Source organism: Cydia fagiglandana, chromosome 13 (genome assembly GCF_963556715.1).
Source record: "Cydia fagiglandana chromosome 13, ilCydFagi1.1, whole genome shotgun sequence".
NCBI classification, from domain to species: Eukaryota; Metazoa; Arthropoda; class Insecta; order Lepidoptera; family Tortricidae; genus Cydia; species Cydia fagiglandana.
In genome coordinates this window covers 3063623-3086350 of record NC_085944.1, presented here as the reverse complement: position 1 = coordinate 3086350, position 22728 = coordinate 3063623, and the positions used below count along the sequence as shown (strand labels likewise).

Here is a 22728-nt window from a genome sequence, read left to right as displayed (position 1 = left end):
CCCTCGTTCAAATATATAAAGCTAATGTATAACATTTATACAATTTCAGGGTCCACGTGTCCACTTCAAACTGCAGCCGCAGCAGAACTTCCCAGAGAAGAAGAAGTCCCCTCCCTCCTCCCTTACCAATGGGAACGGGAAGAGTATTCGTCCACAGTTCGTGCCCGGGCTAAAGCGCTCCAAGTCGCTCACGTCGGCTGATGCTCTAGCGAGTGGAATGGCGGCGTTAGGACTGGCTGCTGATGCAGGAGATTTAGGCAACTTCCCGCAGGAGATACAGGAGTGCATCGACAAGGCGCTCGAAGGTAAATGTCTACAGCTAGTTGCAAATGTCTATAGTTGGAAGAAATTGTCTGAGAAGAAGTCCCCTCCCTCCTCCCTCACAGACGGGAACGGGAAGAGCATCCGTCCGCAGTTCGTCCCCGGGCTAAAGCGCTCCAAGTCGCTCACGTCAGCTGATGCTCTAGCGAGTGGAATGGCGGCGTTAGGACTGGCTGCTGATGCAGGAGACCTGGGGAATTTTCCGCAGGAGATTCAGGAGTGCATCGACAAGGCTCTCGAAGGTAAATGACTTCAGCCAGTTCACTAGCTGCTAGCAGCTCATCCTCATCAGTAGTAGTACTGACGTCGGCTGATGCGTTGGCGAGTGCAAAGGCTGCGCTGAGGCTGGGGGCTGACGCTGGAGGATTGCGTCGCACTAATCGGAGCTGGAACATTTTCAACTCGTAACGGATCTTGCGAACGCATTTCACCTCATTCTTTGCCGTGGCGAAAAGATGCAGGCGCTATACATGACTTTTTTTATTATTATTATAAATGGCTAGTCTGTGGCCATGAGTAAGCCCATGGCCACAGACTAGCCGAGGCGTAGACGTGGCGTACGATGGAGCGAGCTCGCCCAGAAGGTGCCTGTTCTATCTTGATTTGAAGGTTGCCGGGTTATATGAGCACGGAAATATAGACGCCGGCGAGGAATTCCATTCCTTGGCAGTGCGCATAAGGAAAGAAGAAGCAAAGCGCTTCGTGCGAATTGGTGGAATATCTACCAAGTAAGAATGGAAACCGGCCGTGCGCCTAAGGCCCCTCCCCCCCCCCCCCCCCACATCTAGCGTCTTTCGAGCGTCGGCGTCTACAACTCTATGGCCGCTGCTCGACGCAACGTCGACGCAACTGCGCAGCGACGTCATTTTCCATAGCGTTGACCAGACGCCGACGCTCGAAAGACGCTAGATGTGGGGGGCCCTAAAAGTCCTTTAAGTTTAAATCTTGTACACGTTTGTTGTGTTTGTTTTACAGACCCTAACTCGGTATGCGCACGGACCCTAATGGACGCCGTGGGGCACCTGGTGTCGCGCGCGGTGGAGTCGCCGCGCTACGCGCTGCCGGCCGCGCGGCGCTGCATCGCCGTGGTGGAGCGCGAGCAGACCGAGACCTTCCTCGAGTCGCTGCTCAACACCTGCCAGCAGTGGTACCACGATCGGGAGAAGGTGAGTCGCTTTGGTTAATACATATCAGGGCCTGGTGGGGAAATCGAGGGCGATTGTCACGCTGGGGGGGATTGAAGATGTGAAGTAAGGCTCAGAATTTCATTGTCCACTTGACATTTGAGAACTGTGTATAGGTCTACATAAAACAACCGTGTTATGAGGAACATGGATATGCCTCGCTCAAGTCGAACAAACTCGGGCGAGGCACACATCGGTATTGAGCGGTTTTGCTCGGCAATTTCCTCCGTGCAGCTCGTGTAATCTGTGTTTAACACGGCCCATAGTTAATAGCTGCCAAGCGGGCGACAATATTACATTTGAAAATGCTGTGGTGCAACAGTGTAGTCCTTATGATGTAAAAACGTACCAACGACTCACCAATTAATTTAACTTTCGTTTAATTGGAGCATTATCTTTTTGAATTTCAGCCGTAATTCTTTACTAAATTCTGATATTTGTAATTTCCAGCTGTTGGGCACGGTTGTGGGCGGCGGGCGGCCGCGGCTGATGGCGTTCCTGTCGTTCCTGCTGGAGATGTACTGCCAGCTGCGCCGGCGCGCCATCCAGCGGCGCGGCGCGTCCGCGCAGCCCGGACACGTGCTGCTCACGCTCATCTGCAAGTGCTGCGAGGACTGCATCCGCCAGCCGGTGCCCTCCGCCGGAGACGTGAGTGTTGCTTCTTTACTTGTTTTAGTTGCCCAATTACGTTGAAGATTCAACGAAAGATTCAAGAAGACGACGCCCAGGATCGCGCAAAGTGGAGGAAAGCGGACCCTCGCTAAGGTCGGGATAACGCTAGGTAGAAGAAGTTGGCGCTGTAGGTAGAGTCTGTGCAGAAAGAGAAGAGTTGTGGAATGTATGGGACCCGATACATTCCATTCTTTTTTCGAACACTATTTGAGGCAATTCCACTAATCGACACGAAAAAATTCAAAAGTTGTATTTACTTTGTTACTTTTATGAATTATGAATGAAATGCATTTTTTTTAACAGTTTTTGAAGAATAAAGAGAATGGATAAATATTTGACAGTGTCGTTTTGGATTTGATTAGTAATGTTTTACAGAAATTCCTCGCGGTGATATTGTAAAAAAACTCTCTCTCGGTATCAACCCTCGTGCATTAAAACCCTTGCAACGCTGAAGTTCCTTTTTGAACCACTCGCTACGATTGTGAATCGATGCATTTTTCGCTCGACTAATATGTACCTACTATCTTTCCAGACGGAAAACCTGTTCTTCGTGCTGACGTACATCGGTCGCGACCTGGAGCAGGCGCTGCCGGGCGACCTGGAGCGCCTCCTCACGGCCGTGCGCGACGCCTTCCTCAACACGCACGCCGCGCCCTCCATCCGCCGCACGCTGCTGCAGCTCATCGAGCTGCACGCGAGCCGCTGGCAGCTGCCGGGCTGCGCCGTGCTCTACTACTACCCCTCCTCCAAGTAGGCAGCCGTAGGCGGCGGAAATATGCGTACACCGATGTGTCGTCGCAAACTATGCGGACTTGCGAAATTTCCACGTGGAAAATTTTAGGAGACTTGTCATATTGATGGATAAATTTTCCATTCCGAAAATTAAAGTTTCCTGTGAAATATTCCAGAAATTTTAAGGACATCTGCGTAGATTGGGAAGCTAATTACGAAAATCTGCGTGTATAGCTCTACATGCGTGACGTTTACATCCTTGTGGTATTAAGATGAAGATACGTTTTGACCGTCCGACTGTCGCGCGAAGGGCCGCGCCGCCCTAGGCTTTAGCCTCATAGTTATATAACTATTACAACAATATTGTTGCAGGACGAAAATGCCACTTTAGCAGGACTTTAGGAGGGTTCTCTAATAAACTAGAGTCTGGTGCGCCTGGTTAATTACGTAAACGCATGCATAAAACTGCTGCAAGCTCAGATCGAGTGCCTTTCAAATTCATTAAACATTTTCAGCACTTTCAAGATATTGAACACAAGTTTCCAACGGAAACATGTATGAAATTTCTTTTAAAAGTGCGAAAACGAGCTGTATAATATTTTAGATTAGCTCTAGGTGGATTATTATGTAAAGGAGACGGAGATATATGCCTTAAAAGTATTAAAAAGTACGTGTAACATAGATAGTTGACAAAATGGTGTACACTACTGTACGGTCCCCGCATAGTATTTGGTGCATTGCAACCTTTGTCGTTTGTTTATTATTCTAACTCTAGGTACCTATTGCCATCTCCGTTGTAAGCCTCTCGCTTTTTGTATACTTGTGCCGTATATAGCTTTGTTAGTTATTCAATATCTAATAGCTGTCTTGAAGATTTTACTAGGGCTACTAGGCACCATCAGTTAACCCTTATCCAGGCATCATAGTACGATTTATCGACCACATACGCGCCACTAGAATTTCTACTTAAGCATTCCGATTTAAGATTCAAATAAGATTGCACTTTCGGGAAATTTGATTTGTCTTGAATCATCAGAGCTGGATTAATTGGAATATATTTGGATTTTTCAGAAAAACCTTGTAGATTGGTGCCGGCCTGGATATGGGTTAAACAATTAATTAAAGTTAGTAATCTTTTCAAGACAAGCTAGCATGATTTAATATTATGGAATTCATGTTTTTATTTTATTCCCTAAATTATTAAGTAATTCAGCCAGCTTATGTAATAAATAAGCAATTTTATTTTGTTTACCCTTTTTCTTTCAAATTAACGTTTGACTGAGATTAGCGCGAGAATTTCAATGTTAATTATGCTTGTGATATTATTTAAATTTAAGTTACTGTAGGGTCTGTTTATTTCTGTCCTAACCAAAGACTGTAATGGCGTCGATATGTCTTAATTAACAAGGATTAATCAAAATAGTTGTTGAAGCTGGACCAAAATTTGTTTTATGTATTTTACCACACTCTTGACTTGTTTAGAGATAAGTGATACCATAGTACTTTTAAGTTCACATTTACATTAACAAGCACAATATAAAGGCATTTATTTGATTGTAACATTGATATCATGTCAAATACAAAGTAAATTCAATTGTGTTAGATATTGAGTAAAGAAAAAAAGACAAAATAATGTTTCTGCCACTCGATCGGCGATAGATAGATCCTGTGACATTTCAAATGACATTTGTTGTAGTGATGCCAAAGTATCGATAATTTTACTTTTTTTTTTGGGCAATGGTAGTATTGTAAAACAGCCAAGTCAGTTGAAAACGTAGTAACTTATGATTCAGACATTATCAAAGGAAGTTTTCTCAAAGACTTGATGCCAAAAACTCATATGAAAACTCCCATGCGAATTAACCACACGGTTGTACCTGATTCAGAGGAATCTCTTGTTTACAGATAGAAATCAGTTTTAATCCAAATAAACAATTTTTCATTTTCATTCATTTTCATTTTCAAATCAATAAAATTAACCTCCTTTATTGCGCTAACATCTATGATTCATAACTGGGTGGTTCATTAAAAAATTTAAAAATGTTTTACTCAGATGTTCACAACTGAATTTGTCTTGATACTTGATTTGTTATCAATGTTGCACCATATATTATTGTGGTGTTTCCACAATAAAAATCGGCCAGCATAATTATTTAATTATTATAGAAATGTATTTGATTGCTTAATATGTGTAAAATAATTATGAACTTTGTGAAGCAGTGTCAACTTTTAAGTATTACTGTATTACACTTTTATTATAATGTGTGGGACTTGTATAAGTCTTTAGTGAATGTTGTAAATTCATGTTAGTTGATTCACAATGTAAATTATATGTTAGATTAACATATAAAACACAAAAGACCATAACTGTTCATTACATATTACTATGCATTCTTAGCAGGTTAAGGTATGATTTATATATAAAAAAAATATAAAAACGTAAAAAAATGGTGCTAACATATTGGTATAGTAGTTTGTTTCTGAGGTTCGGGCAATAGTACCCGATATCTCTAATTTTGTACCTAGGTAAACCAATAAAAATATTTACATAAAATTTGTTTTATTTACTACAACCTTCGCATGACTGTATTGAGTAAGGGGTCAACATAAGACCACATTAGAAAACACTAAGGGTAGGGTAAGGTAAACTACCAAATGATTAGCAATTTAGTATTCAATGGTAGCAGTCATCTATATTTACAAGTGCCAGACTATTAGATCATTGTATCGTGGTATAAAATTGTTACGATCTAACTGTCGGTGTGTGTTTTTTATAATATATGGTTTATAGATGATAGATTGATAGGTTTTGTTTTGCTCCAGTACTATAGTTGACATTGACACGATTGACACTGATAGTTACAAATGATGACAGAAGAAATGTTGCCACACTAAAAAAATAGTCGATATGTTTAAAATCTAAAATATAAGACGGTCAAGCAAATCTTGTCAGTAGAAAAAGGCGCGAATTTCAAATTTTCTAGAGACGATATCCCTTCGCGCCTACATTTTTCAAATTTGCCGCCTTTTTCTACTGACAAGATCTGCTTGACCAACTTTTAATCGATAAATTTGTGATGGTCAATTTCATTAACAAACAAAAAAAATATTTTCACATCACCTACTCAGGAAAGGGCTTTTTTTCTGCTAGGAGGGATCAAAATCCACATATAGTCTGGAGAACCCAATTTGACAGTAAATTAGAAGGTAAAAAACTAAACTCATCCCTTTTTGGGTGCTAGTACCTCGGAGTAATTAACAATGGAGCCGCCATTAACAGGCGTTCCCCTCTGTCAAAAATAGGCGGCCAATGGTCAACCTCATGTCAACCATATGTATGGACTGACGTTTATCTGACATGACGTACCTATACATTTGATGTGCCCCTCCCCCGCAAAAAACGGCAGACTATTTTGTACCGAAAATTTTAGACATGGCGTCTCCGTTGGTTATATCCTCCAAGGCTAGTACAGTCAGCAGCAGAAGTTACTAAGCGTGCGAGGTGTTCAACTCCTCCAAACCTTATTTACTTAAATTATTGGTGGTAGTCGAGTTAATATGACGCCCGACTTTCAATCCAGAGGTCGCGGGTTCAAATCCTGGCTCGTACCAATGAGTTTTTCGGAACATATACAAAATATAATTTTATATTTACCACTAGCTTTTCAGTGAAGGAAAACATCGTGAGGAAACCTTCATATATCATATACAAGAGAGGAGGCCTGTGCCCAGCAACAGGTGGGACGTATATAGGCTGAATTATTATTTGTATCTCCTTGGATATCACGGGCCTATGATCCCGGTTTTTTGATAGGCTTGCATGGGGACACAGATCCAACACGTAGAGGCCCCTTGGAGAGCTTTTATGTCATGTAGAACGCCTGCTGAAACCCGTTCACAGGTGCAACAGAATTATTATTTATTATTATTATAAGTCCCCATGGTTGTTTAGATTAGATAATTTGTGTAGGTAATTGTATTGTAATTTGAATTATATCTTATGTTTATAGAATTGTAGACATTATCAATTTATAGTTATATATGTGAATTTAAAAATTATTGACTTGTGAATCTAAATTTATTATCATTTTGTAATTAATTATTGCTAAGTATGTAACTGACAGTGTTTGATTAATACCAATAAAAATCTATCTATTCTATCTAATATAGTCGCGTGAAGATCATTTTGAACATTTCACCCGCTTAGCAACTTCTTGCTGCTGACTGTACTAGTGTAAGACAACGACAGCATCATTCCCTCTACCTATGATTGAAATGAGACAGTCCTTGGCCAAACTATAAGTTTTTTATTCCCTCTACTGCTTTATTGTTATCGATTACGTTCGAATTACGATTCGATAATAATATTGTACACAGGCAATACAAAAAAAGTATCGTTCAAAAACCTAAAACCATTAGAATCCATTTTAAGTACAGTACAACGTACAATGACAAAATATGTATATGAATAATAACTATTTCAAAATTTCTGCGTAAATAAAAAGAAATAATGATATTTGTTCTAAATAAAAAATGCGGTGAGGTTTACGTATAAATTATGTTTTGATAGAATTAATGTGGTATCTGAGCTTACCTTTCACATGAGTTGTCTATATTCCTGTCAATCCATTGTCAAAGGTTTGCCGCTAACTTCATGGCATTGACTACAGTCGCCGTGTCGTGCTCGCCTCGTCCCACGGCAAGGAACTCTGCTTCGCTTTTGTTGCAGTTTGTTGATGAACGTCGGCTCGATCGCCGCTCGGTGTGATGTGACTTGTTGATTTATTAATCAGTGTTTTAGTGCTGTTGTCTGTGATAAAAATGACCTGATGCATGGAATATGTGTTTAGTGTTTTGCAAGTGTTCAGTGTAAAATGGGTTTGATTACATCGCGAGAGCAAACAATGTTGGACGGGCCGGCAGTAGGGCCGGCCAAGAGTCACCATGTGCGGCAGGCGTCGACTAGGAACCGCACCAAGCCGCCAATGCCAGACAGAGATGAGCTGGAGAACCGTTTCGTTAAAGTTCTGGTAAGTTTTAAACATATAAATGGCGATAATTCGCCGGTGGCTTGTTTACAAACAGTATTGTTTACTGTTAAGGATTACTTTGTTACGTGCGCGTTGTGCGGGGCTTCGTCGATAAACTTGATTCGATTGAATAGCTATCGTTTAAATTATAATGCATTCCCGTTGTAGCTTTAATTGAAGATATCAGTTAAACCTGTTTACGTTTCCAGCAGTTTCTGCTGTAGTTATTCAAGCTAAACTCAATAGCTAAATCATTCAACGTTTACGATCGTAAAAACGGTAAGTATTTTATTACATGTATCATGAGTTGCTACAAACTATTAGTAATACAAGATATATTTTGTAAACATTAAACAGCTGTGGATCTTATTAAGTGGTTCTTGTACAAAACAATGGCATTGTAAATACAATAAGACAATAACATTTAGGGAACCTTGATATGACAACAACCATGTATGCTTGCTATATAAAAAACATATGTATGGTGTTTCTAAAGTCATCATTAAAACGGTTTTTTTTTAATTGGACTTATCAGAATACTTAACCGTTTACAGAAACGATTTCGTTTAATTCATTCGTTTTTATTTCATTCATTCACAAACATTTTACAAAATAATTGTTTGACATGTTTTAGTTTTGCAAGTTGTACAAGATGTAATCGAAATAAAAAGTTATTGATAATTCCAATATAAACTAAGATAACAATCAAAATATAATGTTTTACAACCAAAACCAGTATCTATTTTTTAAAGTTGTTTAACAAAAGTGTCACTGTTTGAGGAGTACAATCTATGTTTTAATTATTTGCTCATGCTACAGACCAAACCGGCACTCCCGGTATAATAAAACAAAACTGTATAATTTTAACTTGTTTAATGATTAGATATTCATAAAAGCTGTGGTAAAAAATATCTATACATCTAACTTGAAGTGCTTGGGCTCATTTATTTTGGAACATCCTGTGTGTTTGCTTTGCACAGATTGTAATAAACATATACGACAAATAGATAAAATGCAACATGTGGGATGTTTCCCGTTTCAAAATCTCCTGTACCGTTTATCTACTCGCTTGTCACTCTGTTTCGTAATTACTCTATTCAGTGTCAACACAAAATAACCCTTATGACATGAAAAATAAAGTTAAATGTGTTGTGCAGCGTTCAGTAAGTTGCATGTGATAAGACACCAAATGTTTCATTTCCTGTTTTTATCTATTGTGTTGGCTGGAGCATGCATTTGTGTTTAAAACTTATTTATTGTACAACTTTAGCATTGTCCTTAAGACAAAATGCATTTCAAGTTTTTATTGCTTCCATTGTTGCATTGTAGTCAGGCAAAAACTTTTATAATTAAATAAATTTATGGGTATAATGTTGAGAGACGGGCAGGAGAAATGGAGTATGATTGTAACGGATCGGTACCCAAGAGGCTGTACACGGAGCCAGAGGAGACCTCGAACAAGATGGGAGGATGAACTCAAACTCACAGCGGGCCTGAAATGGATAAGAGTGGCCCACGACAGACCTTAATGGAAAGGGCTAGAGGAGGCCTTTGCCAAGTGGCACACTGAGCTTAGAGATATAGGTACAAAGGAGCTAAATAGATAGATAGATAGATGGGAATAATAAAATGAAAATTCTGTTTATAATCATTAACAATTTATTTATACACAACTTATAACTAATATTTATTGTCGGACATTGATAATAAGTTACATGGCTTATTATCTAATCAACTACAAAAAACTATTCCTATGAAATTTGATTTAAAAATAAAGCTTCATCTCATTTTAATTTAAACCTAATTCAACTCCATTGCCAACTACTAACTTACCTTAAGGTAAATAAGGTTAAGGTAAATTAAACTCAAGGTCCAACATGAATAAACCAATTGTTTCCTCTATTTGTTCAGTGGGTTCACCATTTGGTATTTAGTGTGAAAGAATGCCATGATGAGTTGATGAGCCATGAATTGAATAACCACCAAAGTGCCAGAGTCATTTTTGCAGTTTTGAATTTTGACCCTTTTTTTCCATTATAACTAGTTCGAAATTCGTTTTTTTAAGGTCATTAGGACTTTTAAAACTGCTGTTTAGTTATAGGTACTTACTTTGAAATAGCAGTTATTATAACCACTTCCGGATTGGATAATTGGGTATGTATGTAATGTAATAATCCTTTATTTCAGGCAGTAAATTTAATTTTTTCTACAGTTATTGTGTATTTATTTCCCTGTCTGTGTGCCACTTACTGCCAATAAGTGGGTATGTATGTACATAAGGATAAATCAACTGCTACGAACATTGTTAATGTGAATTTGTGTTTGTCCATAATCCAGATAAGGAAAATAAGTCCGTATTTAGTTAAAGGTTATTTATTTAAACAATACTTAGAGCAATCTTTATCGTGAGTTATGGAAAACCAGGGGAAAGGTCATTGTCCAACAGTGGGACACTCAAATAGGCTAAAAAAATTTTATAGACCTAGCTTATAATTACACATACTTATAGCAAAGTAGGTAAAAAAATATCTATCTATAAACCGCATCGGAACGCGTGGTATTCCACCAGGTGGTGTGCAGGATTAAAGTAGTCAGTAAATCCAAATAAACAACTGGCACTACTTTATACAAGAGTCTATTTATTTCTAGACCAGTTTGTTTATTCATTCACTGTAGTCTAGCACTTTTTTTAGCTACAATACCTACTCAGCATAAAGCTCAGGCATTAAAAAGGTCGTAACAGCCTTAACTTGAATTTACAATCTTATTATATCGAATTAAAGGCAAAGTAAAAACTATTTTACTGTAAAAAGGTCGCAATCCCAATGCCTTCAATATTTTGGCTAGGCTAAAATGGTCCTTAGCATCAATGTTTAGTGCTTACATCGCGAAGCGTCCGCGGCAATTGCACTAAGTCCACTTTCCCATAACATCTACAACATCTTACGCCCTTTTGTGTCCGTTGAGGGTGGCAGGACGTGTATGTGGCCATACGGGTGCACAGTGGCCCATTGATGAGTTATTTTTACACTTATCTCTCAGCCAATAACAGGGGTTACGAGATTCAATGCCTAGTTGCTGTTGATACTTGGACAGAATTGTTGTATTAACTAACCATGTAGACTGTATAAACTTTTGTACAGTTAATTGGCGTTGTAGTAAAACTATCCAGTTCGCCTTTAACTTTAAAACAAATAACCATTTACCGTTATTCTTTCCGAACTCGAACCTCCTGTAGGACGGTTCTGCTCACACCGTAGTCTATATAGATTTTTGAGAACTGGAATCACCCCAGCCCCGGCATTCCTCACATACTTATTTGCGCGCACGCGCCACACTCGCCCCTTTTAATTTTTTTTTTACATTTTTTTTCTCATTTACCATTTTGGCGTTCCTACCATTTGACGCCTACAGCGGCCGATCCACTCGCTCTACCCTAGGATCGACCCTGTTTAACCCTTCTTGAAAGTACTAAAAGAAAGAAATGTCATTAGAGGCCTATTTGGACCTGTGGTTATGATTTGTTTGGCTGTTACTCGGTTGTTCTGTATTTGTGTCTAACTAATGTATAGCATATCAAAAAAGGGCAACTGATAAAAGGATCCCAATTCATTTTGTTAAGCGTTAATGCGGTTGTGTTATCAATAACATGTTTTGGCTGGCATGTTGTATGCTTATCGGAATAAATACAGTTTTCAATGTCAATAATATAATATGGATGTAAACCGGGAATCATAAAATTGCGATAATCCTACAATAAAAAACACTTCCTGTCTCCGTCATCAGATCAGCCCCGTGTTATCTGATTTAAATAATGTTTGCAAAATGTCAGCTCAATCGGAAATCAGCAGGATGTAGGTCAAATTTAGCTTCTAAGATTTGAACCACACTAACATACTAACAGGGCAAGTTAAATAAAAGCTTGTAAAAAAAATAATAATATCGTAGTATCGTACATTAACCCCGACTTAATCGATTTAATGTTTGACGGGTCACAGATAATTTATCCAGTAGTCATTCGATTCGCGTGTAAAATTAAAAAAATGCGATTTGTTATATTTACGAATTGCGCGAATTCATTCGCGATTCGCGTGAAGTACGTTTGTAATATTTATAACAAGTTGCAATTTATTGAAATCCTACACGCGAATCGAAACACGAAAGCGCAGACAGTGCACTCAGACAGACAGTATTGACTCTTGAAACTTGTATTAACAAATAAAACTTGCGTCAGTGAAGGTGAAATTTTAGGCAGTATCTACTACATAAAGCACGTTCCTTCCCAATTTTGCTATGATCACTATAAATTGAAATATATAAAATATGTTAATTTAGCATCTACTTATTATTAATATATATATCCAAATTACAAGCGACAACTTGGACAATCGAACTGTCATAGTCTTCTTCTTCTCTCTGCCCTTATCCCACGTTATGTGGGGTTGGCATTGGCACAATGTCTTTCGTCACCTCAGCGCTCACTCCTTTCTTTCTCATATCCTCTTTCACACAATCCATCCATCGAACTGTCACCTCAGCACTCATTCTTTTGTTTCTCATATCCTCTTTCACATAAACCATCCATCGAACTGTCATTATAGTATCTTGAAAATATAAGGCTTAGACTTAGACTATAATCAAGAGCTTTGGTGAATATAAAGTAAAAAAGTATTAATCGCGTTTACTCCAACCATAATAAACTACTTTAAATTGCGTAATTTTCCAACCGTCGCGTGTTTAGTTCGCGATTAATTCTATTCCCGGCTTCTAGTCACCACTAATTGGCTCCTCACAAAGGAGACATGCCAAGGACCTCTTTAACAGGCAAATTGCACGAAACATGAGTCGTGAGTCATCGGACCCGTGATGCGGGTCAAATGGGGGCCTTGACTGATCATGGTGATGGATGGTTGCGATTGCGACATAGCTTATCAATTGATGTAAATAAATAAACAGCTGTGATGGTCGGTGGTGATATGTAAACATTGTAGTTCACTGTAGTAAATACCAGAGGGTCTTTCCGCCATCATCGAAAATTCTAAAAATTCTATCACTCTTGCGTATTCGAGCGATGGAGAGGCAGATAAAGAAATTTCGTTTTTCGCGGTAGGGCCTCAGGCGTACCTAACGTATCGTTACGTTGTAACATTCAGTACTCTCTTACTCACTTCTCTCTCTCTCTCTACCTCAAATACCTCAATCAAAGGCGTAAATATCGAGAATGTACTACCAATGTCAATTGGCTAGCCAAGTCATCAATTCATCATTTATTATTATCAGAACAATTATGGCTTCACACTGATTTAAACTTTCACGATTATTAAACATTATCAAACTGCACATTGCATTTACCTCCGACGTTTCGAGCATTCAGCGCTTTGAGCGTTTAGGCATTTTTGCCGTATGTAACAGGGGTAACGGATAAAGTTGGCACAGTACCTACTTGGCAAGTACTCTATAAAGACGGTGTACACACCTTTATCCAAAGTAGCAGGGAGCCTAAGGTCACCGAAGGACGTTATTCCGTTCCAGTCACCTGGCGTTTATAAAATAGATTGCAGTTGTGGTAGTTCCTATATCGGAGAAACTAAGCGCACCATATAGCAGAAAGAGTTAAGGAACATATCGCAGCTGTCAAAAATCGTCAGGTCAACAAGTCTGCGGTGGCTGAGCATTTGCTGGAGTCAGGACCAAACCACTGGATTGAGCTGCATAACCCTAAAATCCTCTCCACGGATCGCCATTTCTACAGTAGAAAAGTGCAGGAAGCCATTGAAATAAAAAAACATTGCAATTTTAATCGGGACGAGGGTTTTAAGATCTCATCCACATGGAATCCAGTCATTAGTAAATGTAAGCGGAAACGAATATCGACAGTCGATAAATCGAATATCGTTAGTGTTGTGTGTCGTCAGAGTGACATCCCTAGTGCGCAAAACGTTCAAACTGATAAACAAGACCAAGTGCGGGTAGTTCGAAAAACTCGCGCGGCTAGAAGATGTTGATGTCAACTTGAGCCAGTCTTCTCCGAGACCACGGGGACAACGCCGTCCTCGAAACGTCGGAGGTAAATCTTAAAACTTAAATACGCGATTAATTATGGCTTCCTCAGCATTCTCTTTAGTATTTGAAGAATAGCATTTTTCGTAAGCGACATTTTCGTGGAATATCCCTTTGGAGCCCAGCGGCCCCAGGGCCCGCTTTTCGACTTATTTTCCCCCGGCAAAATTTTTCGGTTTTCGGCATCATCTTTTGTGAGGCCAATAGGCCATAGACGCGAATATCATGCCTCGCAACGTCAAGCCAACACATCCAGGACTTCCCCTTTTGTGATTCCGCAGCTACAAGTATATGCGCCACCTAAGTAGTTAGCTCTAACTTGTCAGGGTTTCGCACACCTCGTGCCTTCTTACGGTCGCGTTCGCAAACCAAGTGTATATAAGCCGCGAATAGTCTTCTATTTACCATAATCGATCGTAAGTACGTAGGTTTGATTATGACTAGGTGTAGCTAAATTGAAATAACCTTTATCCGCTAGCGAAGGAAGAGGGCGTTCTGACGTTTCGTCACCGCTTATATACTTGCTTACAGCTGGATAATACTTATTAGCCCTTATATCCAAACGAACAGCATACTTAGCAAACCTCGCTAGCTCGCTACCTCCTTTTAGGCACAAACTTGCAAGAGCAAAACGTTTAAAGATTCGCGCAAAACATTCGTCCTCAATGTTCGCCGATCAATATTGTCATATTCATTGTGTTTACGCTGAGATGTATCATGTAGCGTTGTTATTGTCCAGTTCCACAAGTTTCTATTTGCCTTTATTTCTATCTATAACCCTTTTATCCTGGGTAAGGGCTTTAGACGGCGCGCGAATTCGCATGCGATTTTAGTTACATTGCGGACTGTTGGTTACGTTCAATTCAACCGACCAATCAAAACCCGCAATGTAATGAAACTCGCATGCGAGTTCTCGCAACGTCTAAATGACCCCTAAGAGATTAGGGAACATCTAAACTCATTGTGCCGCTTGGCAAATGCTAGTTCTTTCCATTGTAGTCTGGCATGGGCCACACTCCATTTCGGGTCCGCCGTTAGTTTAAGTTCATCCTCCCATTTACGCGAAAGAAATGAATGCTTTATCCTCATTTCCATAGCAGTGTAACACGAGTAATTGGGTCAGAGACCCCAGAGTTGAACTCTTATTGGTGATAATGAGGTATTTGCGCATCTCATCAAATTGGCGTTGGCGCGTTAACAGCTAACTCCTACGTACCATCGTTTACGTTGCTTGACTATTTGTATACCTTATTGCGAAGACATAAGGTCGAATGATGGTCATGTGTTGCTGTTACGGGTATAACACCTACGATTTCAATGTTACGAAAGAAACGTCTAACGGTTATGTTCCTGGTTATATTAGACCAGCGGTGGAACAAAAATGGGTTTTGATAACATTAAAGTTTTTTCTTTTTTGATATGTTATTGTAAGCATGTTAAATAACATTCATGTAAAAAGTTAGAAAATTTTAGGTGGAGCGTTCGGCCATATTTAAATTTTTAATTTTTGCTAAATAACTATGTAAATATAAAATTAAAGTTACAAAAAACTTTAACATATTCAATAACACTTTAATTTATTCACACTATTCGGTTTTTAGAAATCTGGAACAGCTGCTTTCTGGTGAACGTAAAAACAGGAATTATTATGAAAATACAGAATTAGAGTAGCTGATATTGCAAAATTACGATATTATCTATCAACTTAGTATACATGTAAAAAGTTAGAAATGTAGACAATGTGCTTGTCTAGATATTGATTTCTCGTTAAGCAGTATAGCCAATATTGAATTAAAGTTTGTAGAGTTAATATTACACGGTCATAATAAAGATCTTACTTCTCACACAAAAGATTAGAAATATAAAATCACGGCGACACTAAATACTGATACGTAAGTATGCATTCCGAGCTTATATTAAGTTACATTTCAAACGCGCGGCGTTTGCGCGCGCCGCGCTGTGCGCCGTGGCAGGAGGCAGCGATCGACGGTCGCGGCTAGCGGTTAGCGCGGTACCCTTAAAAATACGCAAAGCGTTTATAAAATTATTATCAATGGTAAATAGTTATTTTACACAGTACACTAATGAAAACTTACCTTCCCTTATTTATTTCTATATGTACTAGGGATTGCCCGCGGTTTCGTTTACGTAGAATTCGTTATCGTGTTAAGTACAGAAATAATAGATACATTTGAAAATTATTTTAGGTGCATTGTCATACAGATAACTACCCTTGTTAAAGTATTCTTCAAATTCAATACACAGGTGTCATTTCAATATAATTTTGCGTAATTTGGCGCTTTTAGGTTATAAATGACTAGCGACATATATTTTTTAAGAGCGATCATCTCCGATAATATTTACTTTATCATAAAATCAATTTCAAACTGACGTTATTCAATATTTATCATTTTAAAGTCAATATTACCAACCAACTGATCCAATTTACCTACGGTAACAACTCAATATTTGCATCAAATTAAATGCCACTTTTCTTATCCGTTACGAACAATCAAGAGGGCCTTTACGAGCTGATGTGGTGAAAATTTTATTTAACCTTCGTCCCTTGAAACCTTCACTACGCTCAAGGTTCAACTTTACGAACCACTAACTACGCTCGTGGTTCAATTTTAGAATGTTTGAATTTGTGAATGCCTCGAACAGCCAAACTGTGGAATGAACTGTCCGATACGACCTTCAAACCTTCAAAGACCCCCATCTTAAAGGTCGGCAACGCGCTTGCAACCCTTCTGGTGTTGCGGGTGTCCATGGGCGGCGGTAATCGCTAACCACCAGATGATCCGTCTGCTCGTTTGCCTCCTATTTAATAAAAAAAATGTTTCGCTTGTTTGGGTATCAATATTAGCACGAGCGGTTAATCAACAACTTTTCCCCTTGTAAAACAAATAAATAAGGTAGATGAGGTGCAGGCATATGAGGCCCGGCGGGTAACAAGGCCCAGCATTCAAAAATAGCAGTTGCTCCCTATTATTCCCAATTATTCTGAATTTGTACTTGTTGCTAAGAAGGCCCACTGTCAGTGCAGGTAAAAAGGTCTAGTCCCGGGCCTTATTGAACGTATGAGATGAAATATTAGATTAAAATATTTTAAGATAATTTTCAATATTTTTAATCTCTTATTAATAAGGTCGACTTGAAGAAACTTCTATGAAATTATGACTTATAAATAACACTTGCACTGCGTGGGCTGTCAAAATTGCTGCAGACTTTTCTTGGTCTAACTCTAATAATTTTTCACTTGCTTTATTGACCTAAAGACGTTTTAAAGAATCAAAAAGTCTAATAACATTGAGGCACTTATACTTTTTAAAGGCAGTAACTAATTACAAGTGACTTTTTTTTGTTAATACATAGGTAGGTATTTACGATCATCATCATATATTTAAGAGTATGACTCTTGTCGGTGGAGCAAATTCCATGTTTGGCGGTCCTCCGCCTTCTCTTTGACAGCCCGATACGACACGACTTTGATCTTTTCCTTTATTTGATCCATGTACGCTCTCCTTGGTCTTCCCCTCTTCCTGTTTGCTTCAACTTTCCCTTCTATGATATTTTTGATAAATTCGTCGTGTCGTATCAGGTGCCCAAGCATCCTTCCTCTTCTATTGTCTATAGTTCTTAACAAACTCCTCCTCTCTCCTACTACATAGGCCACACTGAATGTTTTGCACTACTGGCCACTGGTAAACATTTAAATTATGAATTGTATATTTTAAAAAAATACAGGCTTTTGATTATGGAATGTGACAAATCTTGGCGACAAATCGATCGTCTTTTGTTTTTAATGGCTTGTCAAAGTAAGTCAGTGCGTTGAACGTGGCTTTAACGCGAAAATATTTTTAGAGCTATGATTTTGTTATGATTTTAAAAGTTCGCTTACTCCGCAAGAGTGTAGTGCTTGCCTTCAAAATGCTTTTGGGATTGAAGCACCACATCTGAGCATCGTGAGGCGTTGGTATGGTAAATTTAGTAGAGACAGTATTATTCTAGATAATGATTTTCGTGAAGGTCGACCGTCCACGGCGATCATTCAAGGAAACGTGGCTACTGTGAGACGACTCATTGAAGAAAACCCACGAATCACCTATGACGAAATTTGAGGACAATTAGGGATAGGTATGAGACAAATACAAAAGATTTTACAAGAATATTTAAAAGTCGGGAAGCCTTGTTGTCTTTGGATTCCTCACGAATTAACTTCAGTCCAAAAACAGGTACTTTTTGACTGGTGCCGAGAAATGCTGCGTAAGTACAAGCAAGAAAGTTCAAATGCTGTATATAACATCGTTAGAGGAGATGAAATCTGGATTTACTGCTACGATCCGGAAAAAAGGCATTAGTCCAGTCAATGGGTCTTTCGAAGGTGACAGGAGGCCCATAGAAGTTCAACAAGCCAAAAGCGTTGCCAAACATTTTGATCGTCTGTTTTTTTTAAACGCGACTTTTTTGTACCGTACTTTTAAATAATAAAAGAACGTTAAATACTGAGTAGTACACTACCATTTGTGTGCCCGCAGTCATTGAAAAAGACCGCGAGAGACGACCGAGAAGCCGCATCCTCCTGCGTCATAATAATGCGTCCACCGATACCGCAATAAAGGCAAAAACATTTTTTCATTACGAAAACGTGGAAAATGTCTCTTATACGGATTATAATCCAGACATTGCACCCTGTGACTTCTATCTATTTCCCAAAATTAAGGATTTAATTTGGGGTTTGACATTTAAGACCCCGGATAAGGCAGTTACTACGTTTCATCACCACGTCGAAAACATGCAGTCAAGTGATTGGGCCTCATGCTTCCAAAAATGGTCTGAGCGAGTGAATATGTGCATAGAATGTAAAGGGAAACATTTTGAGAAGCAATAAATGTATTATTATGGTTATAAATGATTTTATTCAAAAGTTACGCAAAACTTTCAGTGCGGCCCTCGTATGCGTAAAACCTCTTCGTTAGTTTTCTTTTCTTTTACGATAGAATTGCGAAAAATAGATATTTTGCAACGAGTGACGAATTTTAAAACACGGTCAAAGGGAGTGTTTTAACGTGCTTATTATAGCACCGGTCGTAATGTAGTACCAGATGTACTGTAAAAATTATGTTAAAAGATAATACTTACTGTTACGACTAAATATTTTTACTGTAAAAAAATATCCCACCAAACACATTTTCATGTAAATTTTGTTGCTAAGACGAAACCATAAGACTCGCACTGTCAAAAAGTTGTCAGATCTCTTGTCGAGCCAAGCTTCAAACTCTACAAGCCCTAACTTCACTAACTCTACACCTTAGTCAAAATATGTGGCTTGGCTGTTTCGCTACCGCCACATGGGCATAAGGTGAAAAATTTATTAAATTCATTATTTTTAGGGTTCCGTACCTCAAAAGGAAAAATACTGAACCCTTATAGGATCACTCGTGTGTCTGGCTGTCCGTCTGTCACAGCCTATTTGCTCCGCAACTACTGCACCAATAAGTTGAAATTTGGTATACACATGTAAGTCTCTAGCCCAAGGACATACACGTAAAGTAAATAATAGAAATTCAAATAAAGGGGTCACTTTTGAGATGAATGATAAATAGAAGAAAAAAAAACTATATCTTGTTATAATTAATATAAGAGAATTAGAATATGAAATAATATAAGAGAATTTTGTTAGAATTTTAATTAGTAGAAAGATAGATATGTATATTGTCATGTTATTTTCTCGAACTCCCCATCGGCATACAAACCTCCTCAAGGTTTTGCCCACGATGGGTCTTGTAATAATAATGTACTTTATTTAGCTTATTGTTCAATAAATTAAAAAAAATATATATATATATATATCAAACGAAGGGGCTCATTGTAAGAATCTCAGATATATTTTTTCATAATTTTAAAATAAATAGTTTAGAAGTGATTTAAGAAAATACGCAAAAAATGACCATTCCCCCCTCCCCCCTTATCTCCGAAACTACTGGGTCTAAAATTATGAAAAAAATACACATATTAGCTCTCTTCCTATAGATGACAGGAAAACCTATTAGAAATGTGCAGTCAAGCGTGAGTCGGACTTAAGTACCTAGTTTTCCGATACCTACGGGTTTTTTAAAGACTACTCACTTTTCTCTTAAAAAAATATATTGTTAAAAATTGTGTAATGTACAGAACCCTTGGAACGCGAGTGCGACTCGCATTTGGGCGGTTTTTGTATTATACTTACATACAATAGTTCTTGTAGAAACGAAACGGCCAAGCCACACACTTTTGGTGTAGAGCTAGTAAAGTTAGAGGGCTTGTAGAGTTAGAAGCTTGGCAAGAGATCTGATAACTTTTTGACAGTGCGAGCCTTATGGTTTCGTTTGGGCAACATTGTACATCAAAATGTTTTTGATGGGATTTCACTTCTTTTTGTAAGTTGTTTATGACAATCTTCCATCCCCTAATTTAAAGGGTTGGGGGTGATTTACTATTAAAAATCCTGAAATAAGTATCTGGGGGCATCTGTTACACAATGTACTTCTTACTGATTCCCCATATAACCCTTCACCCCGTAAGGGTAAACTTTGGGGTTGAAATCTGCCTTCACCCCGTAAGGGTAAACTTTGAGGTTGAAATCTATTCTATATCCTTCCCCATGACAATACCTATCTACATACCAAATTTCAACTAAATCGGTTCAGCGATTATTGATTTCCCATACAAAATTAAACCCCATCTTCATCCCCTTAGGGATAATTTTTTTTTTAATTTATTTGTTGTTTGTGTACTAAAACTATCTTACATACCAAATTTCAGCTTCTTAGAGGACTTCAGGAAGTACCCGGTATTGATGATCATCAAGTGAGTGAGTCAGTGACGAAATCGAAGTTTTTAGATATGAATAAAATCTAAAGTATAAGAGCTATGCAATTGATATGCTTAATAAGTCCGAGAACTTTGTTTATCTGGTATAATCCAACCCCAAGTTATGAGGGTTCCAAAAAACGACGAAGCGCTTCGAGAAAAGGTAGATAGTGCCCTTGCGCTTTTCTCGTCTTGGCGGGGGCACTGCCGTGCCCCCAGATGTTAAAAGATGAGACTACTGTAACTAATAAAGATTTATGTTTAGTTACCTACTATTTTCGCGTAAACTAGACAATTTTTATATCTTTAGTTATTAAGACCCAAAATAATTATTTTCACTTATTATAAATAAATCCTCCTGTTATGAAGTATCAAATATTGTTATTTGTATATGTATAAGTCTTAAGTTAAAAACAATAAAATCTGTTATTACCTACTGTCAAAATGATTATTTTTTGCGGGATTAAGTAATACACTGGTAGTGTTCAATAAGGCCCATAATAGGACTTTTATAAAAGGTATATTTTCCAAGAGTATCGTAATATTTTTATAACTATTTTGGTATAATGAAGAAACTTAAATAAATGAGAAACCTATTTGAGTGAGTTTTTCATACTTCATATCCTGTTTATTAAAAAAAACCATTTTAATTTAAGGTGGGCTGTATATAGGCATATACGGCCCACACGGAATATACAATAAGGTAAGTGAGGCCACTTACCTTATTGTATATTCAGGATGTATACCGTGTAATATTGATCAGTTGGTTTATAATATACATACATATTATGATATTGACGTTGAATAGGACAGGACATGACAATAGGAACCAGAAATAGGTATAGTTGGTCAAACCAATTTGTCAGTAAATAAAAACAAAAAAACTATATTCATCCTTTTCTTTTGGGTGCTAGTACTAGTGTAAGTCAAAGATAGTATGATGATTCTCCCTGTCTATGTTTGAAATGAGACAGTCCTTTGACAAACTATGTATAGTAAAAAATAGTTGTGAATATCTTGTACATTTTTATTACAATATTAGTCAAGATAATGAAATATAGCTGGTCAAGCAAATCTTGTCACTAAAAAAAGGCGCGAAATTCAAATTTTCTATGGAACGATATCCCTTCGCACCTACATTTTTCAAATTTGCCGCCTCTTTCTACTGACAAGATCTGATTGATCAGCTGTAGGTATTTTTACTTAATAAGATATTTTAATTTCACGTAATGTCCGCATCTAATTTATATATGTGCACGGTAAACAAACAAATGAATGATAAGAAAAGACAGACAGTGTTACTGAGCGGGAGGTGGGGCGAGGGGCGAGGTATAGGTAGGCTATGATAGGCTCTCGAGCGCCGCGCCGGCGACTGACGGACCAGCGCGGCGTATGTATGAATTTCGCGCCTTTTTAACTAGATTTTACTATTACAATGCAAGCTACACACAGAAATTTCTTACTTTCCATAATATGGCTGCGTATATTATTTTATAGAAATAGACTTATTTTTACAGACTCTATTTCAATATTAGATCTTATAGGACAAAAAACGTATATTAATTCTAAAGCATATATCTTATTCTTCTAGCTTTTTAGCTTGCCTATTAACTTATAAATTTAGATATGTTGTTGTGGATTTATTAAACTTTAATTCAATATCGACAAAATAATAAGCTAATTGTAGTTTGACAAAGAAGCACGTTAAAAAAATTTCTAATAATTTTACATTATAAAGCGTCATACATATTATAAACAATGGAACTTAAACATTGCACTTTAATTCAATATTAAAAAATCATTACTAAAAATATATAAATACCTAATTTATATCTAACGCTCGTTCTAACTTTTCATCATATATAGCATATATGCTT

General features: G+C 38.0%; 2 protein-coding genes and 1 long non-coding RNA gene across 6 annotated transcripts in view; 2 read left to right on the top strand and 1 right to left on the bottom strand.

Annotated features, from left to right (window-relative positions):
• LOC134670011 (CBP80/20-dependent translation initiation factor) overlaps positions 1-5328 on the top strand; it is a 48515-nt gene extending 43187 nt beyond the window's left edge. For all 3 annotated transcript variants that reach the window (XM_063527677.1, XM_063527676.1, XM_063527678.1), the window contains 4 exons: positions 50-305; positions 1297-1487; positions 1956-2153; positions 2710-5328. In XM_063527677.1, coding sequence (XP_063383747.1) covers positions 50-305; positions 1297-1487; positions 1956-2153; positions 2710-2931 — 867 coding nt within the window. In that variant the 3' untranslated portion in view covers positions 2932-5328. The remainder of the gene's footprint in view (positions 1-49; positions 306-1296; positions 1488-1955; positions 2154-2709) is intronic.
• LOC134670038 (uncharacterized) overlaps positions 1-6369 on the bottom strand; it is a 139044-nt gene extending 132675 nt beyond the window's left edge. The window contains exon 1 of the long non-coding RNA XR_010099006.1: positions 6155-6369. This is a non-coding gene — a long non-coding RNA (uncharacterized LOC134670038). The remainder of the gene's footprint in view (positions 1-6154) is intronic.
• Positions 6370-7592: 1223 nt separating this feature from the next.
• LOC134670007 (formin-like protein) overlaps positions 7593-22728 on the top strand; it is a 169969-nt gene continuing 154833 nt past the window's right edge. The window contains exon 1 of one of the 2 annotated variants that reach the window (XM_063527655.1): positions 7593-7939. In XM_063527655.1, coding sequence (XP_063383725.1) covers positions 7784-7939 — 156 coding nt within the window. In that variant the 5' untranslated portion in view covers positions 7593-7783. The remainder of the gene's footprint in view (positions 7940-22728) is intronic. The other variant, XM_063527653.1, reaches the window with a different exon arrangement.